Source organism: the organism of the source record quoted next, unplaced genomic scaffold (assembly GCF_019419815.1).
Source record: "Pyrus x bretschneideri cultivar Hongxiangsu unplaced genomic scaffold, Pyrus_bretschneideri_v1 Contig25, whole genome shotgun sequence".
Taxonomy (NCBI): domain Eukaryota; kingdom Viridiplantae; phylum Streptophyta; class Magnoliopsida; order Rosales; family Rosaceae; genus Pyrus; species Pyrus x bretschneideri.
Genome location: NW_025999557.1, coordinates 2936028 through 2949754, shown reverse-complemented (window position 1 = coordinate 2949754; position 13727 = coordinate 2936028). Strand labels below are relative to the sequence as shown.

The window sequence follows — 13727 nt, the reverse complement described above, 5'->3', positions numbered from 1 at the left end:
AATCAATACGTTATCTGCATTAGGAATAAAATTACCATTTTGCAACTACAAAATTAAAGTTAAGAGGAAAAATAGGTCAATTATAATAGTTTATGGGGACCTTCAAAAAAAAGTTTATAGGATAATCAGTTAAAATTAAAGTTCATAGAAGAAATTGCCCAAGTATAAAAAAATTAAAAAGTCAAGGAGTAATGACTAAAATTAAAGCTAAGTGGAAAATTGACAGCTCCTTGTAAGTTCAAGAGAAAAATCGACAAATATCTCACTATTTGTTCTAGTACTTTATTTATTGTTGCTTTGCATGCATCATATATTTTCAAAAAACTACAGGAGGTGATGGACTTAACAAGAAAGTCACAATTAGGGAAATCTAGTTTGGTGCTTTTTCAAAAGCTTATTATTTGCAGCCAAACAAAACCAACAAGTACTTCAACATGGCATATAGTATATAGATTATGTTTTTTTTTTTTTTTCAACAATAAAGCTTAATAAAAAAGCTTATAAAGAAAAAACAATTAAAAAAGAAAAATTACTAAACTTAATACAATACTAGGGATTTGGATCCTCTCCTGAGCTAATGGAGAGGATCCTCCTCCTGACCAATCATCGTGGGCCGTTGGATTTTTATCTAACAGCTACAATCATTATAACTTTAAAGGGACCCCCTGTTTGTAGCCGTTGGATAAAAATCCAACGGTCCACGATGATTGGTCAGGAGGATCCTCTCCATTAGCTCAGGAGAGGATCTAAATCCCAATACTGGCATATGGGCACACACAAAGTGTGTGAGAAATATATATATTTTTTTTTTGAAATAGAAGGAGAGGGGAATAGAGTGATAGAGAATGTAGGAGTGGGATTTTTTTTTATTTAAAAAAAATAGAGATATGTTAGGATTACATGTAGGTGAGGTTTTTTTAAAAAAAAAAAAACAGCAAAATTTGGTTGTGTGAAATTACATTTCTACCCCATATTTCTTATTCATGTTTTGTTTTAATTAGAGGGTTACACTAGTAATTTCATAGGGTTTTGGTTGACAATGAATGTTTTATTAATTAGTAGAGATTAACTCTAATTATGTGCCAAAGTAGCTAAATCATCAATGAATTGTTAATTGTTAAGAAAAAAGTTAATGAAGATCAAATCCGCACAATAGTGTATACAATATAAACGTAGCTGCTTTCCTCCCCATAATAAAGTGCTATTTGCCTAATATGTTTTTTAATTATACCATCTTTAACCTTTGAGTTAAAATCTAAAATTTAGTTTTTAAACTAACCCAATCATTCTCTAATGGTTGAGCCTAAAATAAGTTTTGATTAAAACCTAAACTTTGGGCAAATTTAACACACAATTCCAACCTGGGTTAAAAAGGTTGGCCTACCTTATGAGCGTGGACGTGCCCGAAAAGTGGAGGTCACAACAAGGCGATGCGCCCTAAGCATGAGACACTCAAGGGTTGACAAGAAATGGGGCCCACTCCTAACAAGCATGTTGGCCACACAAAACGAGCCCAACGGCTCTTTTTCAATGATGATTTTAATTATTGGGCCGTTGATTGATCTAGTGGTCCAAATTCAAACCTATTTAATTTTAAATTTTTTAATACATTAAATCCAACGGTTGAGATCAAATGTAACATCCCACATCGCCCAGGGGAGTGATCCTTATATGTATATTCTCATTCCTACCTAGCACGAGGCCTTTTGGGAGCTCACTGGCTTCGGGTTCCATGGGAACTCCGAAGTTAAGCGAGTAGCGCGCGAGAGCACTCCCAGGATGGGTGACCCATCGGGAAGTTCTCGTGTGAGTTCCCAAAAACAAAACCGTGAGGGCGTGGTCGGGGCCCAAAGCGGACAATATCGTGCTACGGTGGTGGAGCGGGCCCGGGAAGTGGTCCCCCCCCGGGCCGGGATGTGACAAATTGGTATCAGAACCTAACCCTGGTCGCGTGTGTGCCGACGAGGACGTCGGGCCCCTAAGGGGGGTGGATTGTAACATCTCACATCGCCTAGGGGAGTGATCCTTATATGTATATTCTCATTCCTACCTAGCACGAGGCCTTTAGGGAGCTCACTGGCTTCGGGTTCCATGGGAACTCCGAAGTTAAGCGAGTAGTGCGCGAGAGCACTCCCAGGATGGGTGACCCATCAGGAAGTTCTCGTGTGAGTTCCCAAAAACAAAACCGTGAGGGCGTGGTCGGGGCCCAAAGCGGACAATATCGTGCTACGGTGGTGGAGCGGGCCCGGGAAGTGGTCCCCCCCCCGGGCCGGGATGTGACATCAAATATATTCAAATATAGCGGTAAAAATAAATAAAAATAAATCTAAGGTCCAAAATAAATTCAACGGCTAAAACAATTAAAAAAATTATTTAAATCGAAATTCATCAGAATCTTTATAAATACATGTTTCATGGGATCGAGTCATTGAATTTTCAACTTTTATTGGAATCTAAATATTTTTGGGTTAAAATGTTCATGAAAATAAATCATGATATCTACATAATTTAAAAAAAAAAAAACCAAAAAAAGGTTAGCCTCAATTAATTTTTTTAATAATCTCGGATTAAAATTGTAACTAGAACCACTAAGCAGAAAAACTGTTCCTAGTTTTTTTATTTTTTGAGTTAAAGATTTATGTTTTAGCCCCAACCATTAACATTGGTTTTAGAGTATCGTATAATTCACTTAGTAATAATTGAATTATTACTTAAGTGTTGCTTAACATACTTATTTCATATTAGTGACATATTATTTAGTTTGCAAATTTCGTTTGAAAATTTAATCTCTTTAGTATTACCCATATATATATTTATATAGTCTTTGAGTTAATTTTAGGTACACCATGATGCATGCATGCATCCATGCAGTTGTAAAGATGCCATGGAGGGATGCAATTCTCTTCAACACGATCACTTTCAGCCTTTGACTTCAGCACGTCGCAAGGCTAAGCTATACATAAATACCGGCTTAAATATCATATCATTGTATATAATGAAAATAGTACTGCATGCTTTTGATTTTTAATTGCGATAATCCATCTGATTTGGAAGAGAGTGATGTGTGTTGATTTGATTTATGGCGATTGTTGGTTTTATTGTGTTTGGAAGATGAATGAGACTGGTAACGTATTGCCAATCGACAAGGATTATTAGTTTCAAACAAGCATCTTAAAAAAAGGAATATTGCTTTAGAAAATGAAGGTAATAAAAATAGTTTTATATCTTAAAGAGATGATAATGCATATAGTAGTTTAATTCAAAAATGATTTTCTAATAAAAAAAAGTAATGACGTCATGTCTACAAAGACGTTCTAATCGAAGGGTTATACTTCTGACCTTGGTCTTATTATGGGAAGGCTAATGCACCACCTAGCCGGTGTGGTGACGTCTAGAAGAAGAAAATTTGTATGTACTGTTGCCTCTTTGTGCGAGAGGCACCCATTCAATCTCTTTAGAAAACGTTGCCATGAACCGTCGCCTCTTCGGGCATTTTTTATTTTTTTCTTTATGGGCTTAAATTTAAACCCTAGGTTGTCCGTAACACGAAATTCCCTCTACCCACGAAATTCCCTTGGGCCGTAGCAGGACTCCCACTAGCAGGAAACTATATATACACTCCCTTTCCGAGAAACCCTAAACCCAAAAGCGCTCTGTGTCGACTTCCTCCTCCTCTCTCAATTTGATCGCATTCTCCTTGCTTTCTTACTAACCCTAGTTTGCCTTAACAATGACAACTCCAAGAGGTAATTATGATATTATCACTTATATTTTCATCGCCTCGGTCTACATATACTTGCATATAAATTCATGTTTCAGGTTGTCTATTGCATGAATTTAATCGCAACGACACCTGTGTCTTTTGCTGTTATAGTATTATTTGTGTATATTATGAAATCTGTACCATTTTATTTTTGTCAATAATGATTCGGACTTAAGACCTCCAAAACTGACTAAACCCTAATTTGTTTGAATTTTTTTAAATATATGTGTGCGGGCGTGCTTGTGCATGTTTAATTGTTGCTATAATGCTATAATGCTATGTAGCAAGATATGTAATATTTCGTATTCAACATGTCGTCGGCTTTTCTTCCTTAGCACCGAATGAATGTCTTTGTATGAATAAAACTATCCACTCTAGATTAATGATTATCCTTTGCTTCTTGGATTTTGGATTGAGTATAATATAGGTCGTAGTGGTGCTGTTCGTGTTGCCCACAGAGGCCTTGCTGCACCTTCTGGTGTCCGCAGAGGACCGCCTCCTGGTGTCCGCAGAGGACCGCCTCCTGGTGTCCGCAGAGTACCCCCTCCTGGTGTCCGCAGAGTACCCCCTCCTGGTGTCCGCAGAAGACCACCTGGTGACTTCAGAAGACCACCCCCTGGTGACTTCAGAAGACCACATCCTGGTGACCGCAGAAGACGGCCAGCACCTGGTGGAGGTGGAAACAAAGGAATTATCACCCCATATGGTGTGCATGAAGGGGTTTTCAAACATACGTCTATTAAAGGCGATGCTCTCGTCACTAAAAACATGGTCCCTGGTGAATCTGTTTATAATGAGAAGTGCATCTCCGTTCAGGTTAGTTGATTGTTTTATTTTTTATTTTTAATACATAGACAGAATTGATGATTCAGATCTTCTAATTTCATAAGAAGTTTATGCAATGTACCCGAAAAAAAGGTTTGTACTATATACATATCTATTCAATATTCTTCTTAATATTATATGTATATGTGCCCCTTCTTACACATCCCAACTCCGTTGTAGACGAACTAGGATCGATGTATTACGTGCTCTTCTATTCCCTGTATGGTACCATGTATACCTATAAACAATACTATGTGGTCAATGCTCCATACCTGTTCACTATATGGACAATACAATATAGTTGCTATGTTATTCTGCTCTGTGAACAGTTGAGTACATATATATGCAGGGTCGTCCCGCTGCGAATCCAACAAAAAAGCCCTCCTTATTTAAAAAATAATAATTTTTTGAACAATATATTCATCAGAATTCAAAAATCAATATTCAAACTTAATTGAAATCAACATCTCATTTTTATTAATTGAATAATCTCCAATTGTCATGAAATTATAATGAGGGTTCATCCATAAAAAAAGGAGCACGAATGAAAGAGAGATATGGAAATACGTTATGTTTGTGGAAGAAAGTAATACTCAAGGTAGTTTTTTATTGCTACAAAAAAATGGAAGAAAGTAATATACAAGTCTTTTATTGCTAGAGAAAAGTGGAAATTAATATTAAATATAGATTCCACTTATAATCAATTGTAACATAGATAAAATCACATGATGATTTTTCTTTTTAAGCAAATACTTTTTTGTTAGAAAATTTATACTCATGTAATATAGAGGATGATGAAATTTTTTGAAGGGCTCAGAAATTCATTTACCACTCCACCTTTTGCACGCCTGTGGCTTTTGAGTATACCTTTACATGCAACTTTCTTCTCGATCACCTGTTCAATATTGTATGAAACTCCCCTTAATTTGTGAAACTCTGCAGTATGCCTTTACATGCAAGTTTCTTCTTTTTATTTATTTGAAAACATGAATACAAAACATTTTAATTAATTAAGTTTGATGGCCTAATTAACCCCTTTTAGTTTATATATGTTGCATTATTTAAAACAACACTGTCTGAAGATAGTATACAATTATTTTTTTGTATAGAGAATTGATTGTAATTACTATTTCTTTTTGTAATATTATTCAGAATGAAGATGGAACCAAGGTGGAATATAGGGTTTGGAACCCCTTTCGTTCAAAGCTGGGAGCTGCAATCTTGGCGGGCATTGACATCATTGGGATTGTGAGTTCCTCTATCTTGTACAATATCTTATACACATGTCTAGCAAATTTTATGATACTTAATTGCAACATAATGAATCACACCCTCAAATATCATAGTTATCTTTGTTATTTCTATAAATTTAATTTATACGTATAATTGATTAATTGTGTACAATTACTTGATCTCAAGAAACCTGGAGCTCGAGTTCTCTACCTAGGAGCTGCTTCAGGAACCTCTGTTTCTCATGTATCCGACATCGTTGGACCTGTAAGCCTTTTCCGACCAAACGCTCTAATTGTTTATCATGAATTAACAAGCTGTTTACTATTAACACTTCAAATAAAACATCATGCATTTGTTTGTTCCAATATCTCTCGTTCGTTCATCTTCATAGACTGGAGTGGTGTATGCGGTCGAATTTTCCCCTAGGAGTGGTAGGGACTTGGTAAACATGGCAAAGAAGAGAACTAATGTCATACCAATCATCGAAGACGCAAGACACCCAGCAAGATATCGGATGCTTGTCAGCGTGGTAGATGTCATATTTACAGATGTTGCTCAGCCTGATCAGGTTTTTCTATCCACTGAATCACCAATTCATTGTTTTATTTGTAGCACAGAATTACTGTTTTAATTTTTATACTAAGTGCTTTCTCATGGTAACAATCTTGCAGATACGGCATAGTTCGCACAAGGGTTTTTCATTAGCCATATGTTGCATTTGCTAAACCAACATTCTAAATTATTTAGGGTCTATTTGAAAATCATTTCATTTTCAATTTTTTTTGTCCTTTGTTTTCAAACTAAAAACTTTCTGGTAGCAATTTTCAATTGAAATATGCTTTTTTTATTATTTTTTAGTTTTAGTTTATAGAAAAATGAAAACAAAAAATTGATATGAAACAGTCCTTTACAAGATCAAATTTTACGTAAATAATTTGTTTTTGTCAACTAATATTTGAGCTGCAGTAGGTAGTCTTTTTTAATGCTCTTTCAAATAATTTGAAACATTTTTCAAAGTTTACCTATGGATTGTGGCACGAAACTGCTGATTTTCAAAGCTTGAATTATTTTTGTATCTAGCATGTGATGTACTCAGGAATTCCCGTTTATTCAATAAATAATGAAGCGGAGATCCAATATATATATATACTGAGTATCTGATGCTAATTTGAGTTGATCATGTGTGTGTTTGTTTTTTTTTTTTTTCATACTGAAACTCAAATAAGGACAAATTAAGTTTTTTTGGTGAATAATTAAGTTTTTTGGTGAATAATTAAGTTTAACATATCAATTTCTTTTCTTTTTCTTTTTTTGAGTGTGACAACTTTTTTATTTTTCGTCACATTTTTAAGACTTTTTGTCACACTTTCAGCAATAACCACTCGTAGACGTTGCCCATTTTTATTGTACTGACAGTTAGTCATGTGACATAATTACTAACCTGTCGATTAATTCTCGGTTTTGAGTTGGTTTCATATATATCAATTAAGCATGTGGTGTACTCAGGGACACCATTAAGCAATCAATTAAGGGTGATTCTAACATTGAGTTGCTAATGCTAATCTTAGTTGGTTATGAATTATTTTTACCTCATTTATACATTGATTTTCAACAATTTCATAAAATTTAAAATCTGTATATTTCTAGCCTTGCATATGCAAGTAAGTTATAAATTGAATTAAGCCAAAATCTTCAAACTTCATGATTTTCATCTACTTGGTATGTGTGTGTGTGTGTATTTATTTCTAGCCTTGCATGTGCATGCAAATTATAAATTGAATTAAGCCAAGATCTTTGAACTTCATGATTTTAACATACGCATTAGATGCAAAAATACAATAAACAACCAAGCTTAGAAATAATCCAAATATAATTTGTACCTACGGCAACAAAATATTAAAAATTTACTCTGTTGAAATCGTACCAATCTACTAATTTATTCAATCCATTAAAAGTATGAATGTGAAACAAAACTATAGGAAAAACATGATTAAACCTATGAATCATAACCAACGTTCATCAATCCAAAAATAGAATAAATAAGAAATTTCATTGACATCCACAACATAAAATTTGACATTGAAAGTCCGAAATAGAATCAAAATAATAAAAATACATAATCATAATAAAGGTTTCTCCCCTAGCCTTAGATAGAGAGATTAGTTCTCCATAAACTAAAATAGAATCAGAAAAAAGTCTAAAATTATGAAAGAGCAAAACTCCACCAAAAACATAAAAATGGGAATGGTTATATTGAGCTGCTACGCAGCCAACCCCCATATCCCTCATGAATAATGGTCATTTATCAACCCCATTATTAGGCCAATTATAACTTAGCCGTTCCTTGTTCTTTGCCTTCCCATGTCTGTTTCATTTTCTTTCCATAACTGACAAGCTTACTCACCAAATGAATATCAATCCTCATGTATATTGGAAACCGCAAAATGTGAACCATACACTTCAACCAATGTCATAAGGCACTCAAACTAAATTAGACCAACTGATTAAATTAAAACAAGGGATTTATAACATGGTTTTGGTCCAATTCATTAGCCTGACCATAACAACACAAAGTCATATAATTCCTTTCATTTAAATCCAACATATTATCAGAAAATGTAACATCCAGGATGAAATAAGATATGCACTCATCATTGACCAACATTACATCACAATTTCGGTAAATTACTAGAAAAATTACTTAACGGGTATAATGAAAGAGCATTAGACATGCACTTTGAAAAATTATCAATGACAAATGCTCTAATCGCGTTTTCTGGCATAAGTGCATATTAAATGGATATATGCACCTATATATGCAAGGCAAGAGAGAACAACTACTTTCTCCACCTCCGACTGAAACCGATTGGGATCTTATAGCATTTGTCATTATGGATCAAGGTACGATTGATTGTTTATTGTATTTCTCCATCTAATGCATATGTGAAAACCATGAACTTAGAAGATCTTGGCTTAATTCACTTTATAACTTACAGTGCATGCATGCTTCCAAGGTTAGAGGTAGAACACTGGAATGTCAACTTAAATTTATATATTGCTTAATACGATTCCTCTGTTCTGTTAAAGCTTACAGAGATGGTGGGAGGATGAATTACTTTATTTTTATTGTATTAAAAATAGTCTGTTTTTTTTTTTCCCCCACCGAAAGTCCGCTTTGCTATTTAATCCTTTCTTTGCAGGCAAGGATTTTAGGTTTGAATGCAAAATATTTCCTCAAAGTAGGAGGTTGTTGTTTGATGTCAATCAAGGTTCGTGTTGCCCTTATTGTTGATCTCCAAAACTGCTAATATACTGTTTCAACTTATCTTTTTAGGCTATTCTGCCAGTTTTCACCCTTGAACATGTACCCCATTACCTATAATTTTCCAGTGACTAAACTTTAGAGCAAAACTTTTATAAATGGCCACTTTAACTAAATGTCGTATAACTTTTTGTTAAAAATTGTCACATTTTAGTAAGCTAATAAATTATTGGCATGCACGTATGGACAGAAAATTAGATGGAATGTGGTTGAACATGACAGTTGGGGGAAATTAGGCATTTATAGTAGTTTAATGAGGAAATTGGTCCAATTAGAAGTTTAGGGAGCAAATCGGCTTTGGGGAACTAGTTCAGGAAGAAAATCTGAAGTATTTGTTTCTTATTAGTCAGTGTAAAAGGATTGGGTTGATATTTGTTCCTGCATTTTTCCAGGCAAATTGCATAGACTCCACTCTACCTGCTGAGAAAGTTTATGAACTTGAAGTGGAAAGAATGACGGCAGAACAGGTGAAGCCTAAACAAAGGGTGACACTTGAGCCATTTGAACGAGACCATGCTTGCGTAGTTGGTGGCTACCGAATGCCAATCAAGATACAAAAATAAACTCTCTGATGTTGGTGCATACTTGTATGCCTGAAGATTGCCTCTCTTTTGAGATTCAGCTTTGATAGAAGATTCTTTTGATTTCAAAATCCTCAATTATTAAGACTTACTGGAATAATTATAGTACTGTGAGTTAAATTTATGCAAGTTCTTGCAAATGGGATATTTGATAATTGTTTGGTTTAATGTCAGTGGAGATTATTTGTTTGTTTTTAATTTCCATGAGTTTGTCATTATCACATGGAATTATATTTACTGATAGAATTCTTATGAATTTTGTTATTAATTTGCAATTTGACCCTTTTGTTTATATAGAACTTTAAGCATGTAATGTAGGACACAAAACTGGGTATTTTCATTTGGTTTGAAGTTGCATTTCACGAGAATTACAATAAAGGCCTCTTATAAGACTAGAACTAAATGACAACTTTTGCCTATAATTAATAGAGAAATATCATTAGACCATCAATCTTTTCTTATTTGTTATTATGTTTTCCTATTTACTCCAAATTTCTGCCTATATTACTAATAGAGAAATATAATAAGCTGTTCTTATTCGTTGGTAATATTGATCAAGAATGAAAAACAATTCCCCAACTCCTCTCCAAATCTTCCATCCAGCTATGTTAGACTGTAGTTTTGAGAAAGACAAACATGTGCTAGAACCCTAAAGTTGCTCATAACTTAGGCTGAAACCAGTAATAATATTGTAAGGACAAAGAATGATATGCCATGGTTTTGCAAAACTTCTTTTGGTTGATGTTTAACGTATATATTTAAATGTTGCAAGTATAATTTAATAAGCAGTTCAACATCTCTTTCGACCTTTCACTTGAGCATGTTGCAACCTAAGACAATAATGTATGCTTTGTTGATTTGCATTTTTTCTTGATGAAAGCGATTTGTGTTCTGATTATTTCACATGTATTTTGAAGATTAGAGTTTGTGCTCCTGGTACTGTTCACTTTAATAAAAAATTATATTTTTATACTAAAAAGTCAATCTTGATACTATTCACTTTACCCTTTATTTTGTCATTATCGTTAAAACTCATAGTTTTCAAGCTTTTTTCATTAATTTTCCTTGTTCTTTATGAAATATAATAAGAATATTGAACACACGAATCAATTGCAAATAAATTGAGGTTTAGTAAAGCTTGATATTAGGTGATTATTCACAAGACAAATATGGCTATTTTTTATACACGCGATATTTTATTCTAAATATATTTTTTGATTAAATGATATTATCTACACTGGAGGTAAGGGATGAGCTTAGTCTCACAATGAGCTAGCAATAATATGGTTCAAATTCGTCTTTGCGAGAATCGAACCTAAGACCTCTCATTTTCACTTACAAGTGAAGACAAATATTATTAGACTATAGTATTAAATGACTATTTTACCCTAAATTTATTAAAACTATGCAGAGAAAAAATCGAACTTGAGTGTAAAATGAATAATTACTAGTGCTTAACAAGCATTTTTCTTAACTTCTGCATGATGACAATGTGTCTTGCACTACTAGGGCAAACCCCACATATATAGTGGTTAGCTAACATTATTCCCTTCGAGTTAGCTAAACATATCGGAAAAAGATTTGCAAGTAAAATATACACATATCTCTGTTTGGTATGCGTCTTTATAAGAGTCAAATTACAAATGATGGTTGATGTGGTAGTTTGAAGTCTTATGTCAAATTTTGTACTTCTTCAACCGAATTGTCAAATGTTATTTTATTATTTAAACGAAGTTTTAAATAGTTGTAATTATTAAAAAAATGTTGAATTTTTTTTTTTATTGATTGAAATGTTAGTAGAATAAGAGACCCACCATTAAAATGAATTAAAAATAAATTTGACATTGATGTCAAATTTGACTCCAAATCACAAAGCTTCAAATTTAGTCAGCAAATAACATTTCGGTTGGAGAGGTTTTTGATGTCAAATATGCATAATAGCATTCCACCTAGAATTTTGACATCTCATTTGAAAATGCTCATAGCAACGTTTTATATAACATTTTTTCATTTTAAACATGTAAAACCCAGTGTAGTTGTAACATGTTTTTGATAGACTGTTAATAAAGAATATCTCAGGAAATAAAAAACCCACATACAATAATTAGCTTGAATTCTGTAAAAATTAAAACATAATAATTGTTAAGAACACGATCTAAAAAAATAAAAAACTTAAGATATGTACAAAATATGGGTAATGCTAGAAAGATTAAATATACAGACTAAATATTTTAAACTAAAAAACATGAAAGTTGATGATTAAATTATTGCTTAAGTGTTAATTAACGTACTTATTTATTATTGATGACATATTATTTTGTTTACAAATTTAATCTACCTAATATTACTCATAAAATATAATTAAGATTTTGAGAAAGAAAAATAAATTATGTACCTCACCACCACCTTATCATGATCATCACAATTGCCAAATACGTTGTTCCTTCCTTATCATTCTCCTTAATAATTAAAATAAATAAGTCTATAATTGTATCGGGTGGTTTGTGTTGTAGTCAATATTGAATAAATGTGATTATGCAAGTCAAATCCAATAGCAAATAAAGCCACCTTGATTGACTCTAGGTCCCGCAATCCGGAGTCGATGGACTAAAAAATTGAACAGTTCAAGAAATAGAAAGAGAGATTCAGACCCTTAATTTGTGTGAAGTAGGTTAATGAAATGTACTAATGGGGTCGTAAATTTTAAAATGAACGACTCGAACTTATCAATCTGTAAGTTTCGAACTAAGATATCTCAAAAGAATCTCATTTTACAATAGCTTTCCACTTCTTACCTAAATTCGCAACCATTTCACTTATTCCACACGTAACTTACTTCTTTTATACGTTAACTTCCAACATATGCACATGTTTAGACTATTAGAATGTGTGATTTTTTATGTCGGTACTTTACAACCCAGAAAATTAGAGATGATTGAATAATATATAGTATGATGATTAATTCCTGGTAAGTGCTTACGCATTACTAATTAGCTAGCATATTGTCTAACTGCCAGAATATACTCTTGTGTGAACAGCTATTACAAGAGAAAATTCGATATAAATCCAGTTTTATTAGGCACCATCAGTTATAGTCCACATTCATTTAATCAACAGTACTAATAATGTAATCTCTTCATCAAATCTTTACTTATAAGTAAGAGATTTTAAAATCGATTCTCGCTAATTGCGAATTGGAATCAAATTATTATACTATTCTATTGTAAGATCTACATAATATCAAATATTAAAAAAAAAAAATTAATATAACCTATCCAAATGCAACCTTAATATGGTCACAAGGAATCTCAACCTTATTTGTTCACCCTTAATTAGGCATTAAACTTTTTGTGCTAGCATATCCAAAAATTTCAAATATCTTTTCCATCAAAATTGGAAGGAAAGAGGCAAAATAACAATAAAATCATGTCATAGTACGTTTATGATTGAAAAAAACTTTAGTTTTCGACAACAGTTTTAACGCGTGTGCAATTGTGGTTAGTATTTTACCCGCTTTGAGATTTGAATTCTGATTATTTCAAGATGTGACGAAAAAAAACCAGCGAAACATGTCAAAAAATTTCAAACACCCTCATCTTGAAAATAAAACAAGTCAAACAAACAAAAAAAAAAAAAATCTTATTATGAAAAATTATGGTAGTTTTAAACAGCCAATTGACGCGTGAACAACTGTCAGTAACAATTTACTTACATTACTCGACGGTTAATAAAACCTTAGCATAAAATACGTGTCGAAATTTGATTGGGTGTTGTCAAGAAGTTCACCTGGTAAGACCAAAATATCCAATGATCTTGACGTCATAAGATCACAATTCTGACCTTTAAACCAAAATTTGCGCCCAGCCTACCCCTACAAAAGAGGCGGGCCCACAAAACGTGTGCCGTTGTAATTTGCTGAACCGTCGGAGGGCATTTCGGTAATTCAGTCTCTTCTAGGGGACTGTTTCTAAGATTTACGGAGGCCATATATATACATACAGAG

General features: G+C 33.2%; 1 protein-coding gene across 1 annotated transcript; it reads left to right on the top strand.

Annotated features, from left to right (window-relative positions):
- Positions 1–3552: 3552 nt before the first annotated feature.
- LOC103965392 (rRNA 2'-O-methyltransferase fibrillarin 1-like) lies at positions 3553–9922 on the top strand. Its single transcript, XM_009378453.2, has 7 exons — positions 3553–3746; positions 4191–4579; positions 5741–5836; positions 6008–6085; positions 6213–6389; positions 9022–9090; positions 9536–9922. The coding sequence occupies exons 1-7, from the start codon at positions 3731–3733 to the stop codon at positions 9704–9706; spliced, it is 996 nt and encodes a 331-aa protein (XP_009376728.2). The 5' UTR covers positions 3553–3730; the 3' UTR covers positions 9707–9922.
- Positions 9923–13727: the final 3805 nt, after the last annotated feature.

Coding starts and splice junctions, on each gene's coding strand:
- LOC103965392 (XM_009378453.2), top strand. Junction 4,580..5,740: donor AGAAGTGCATCTCCGTTCAG/GTTAGTTGATTG, acceptor AATATTATTCAG/AATGAAGATGGAACCAAGGT. Junction 5,837..6,007: donor GCATTGACATCATTGGGATT/GTGAGTTCCTCT, acceptor CTTGATCTCAAG/AAACCTGGAGCTCGAGTTCT.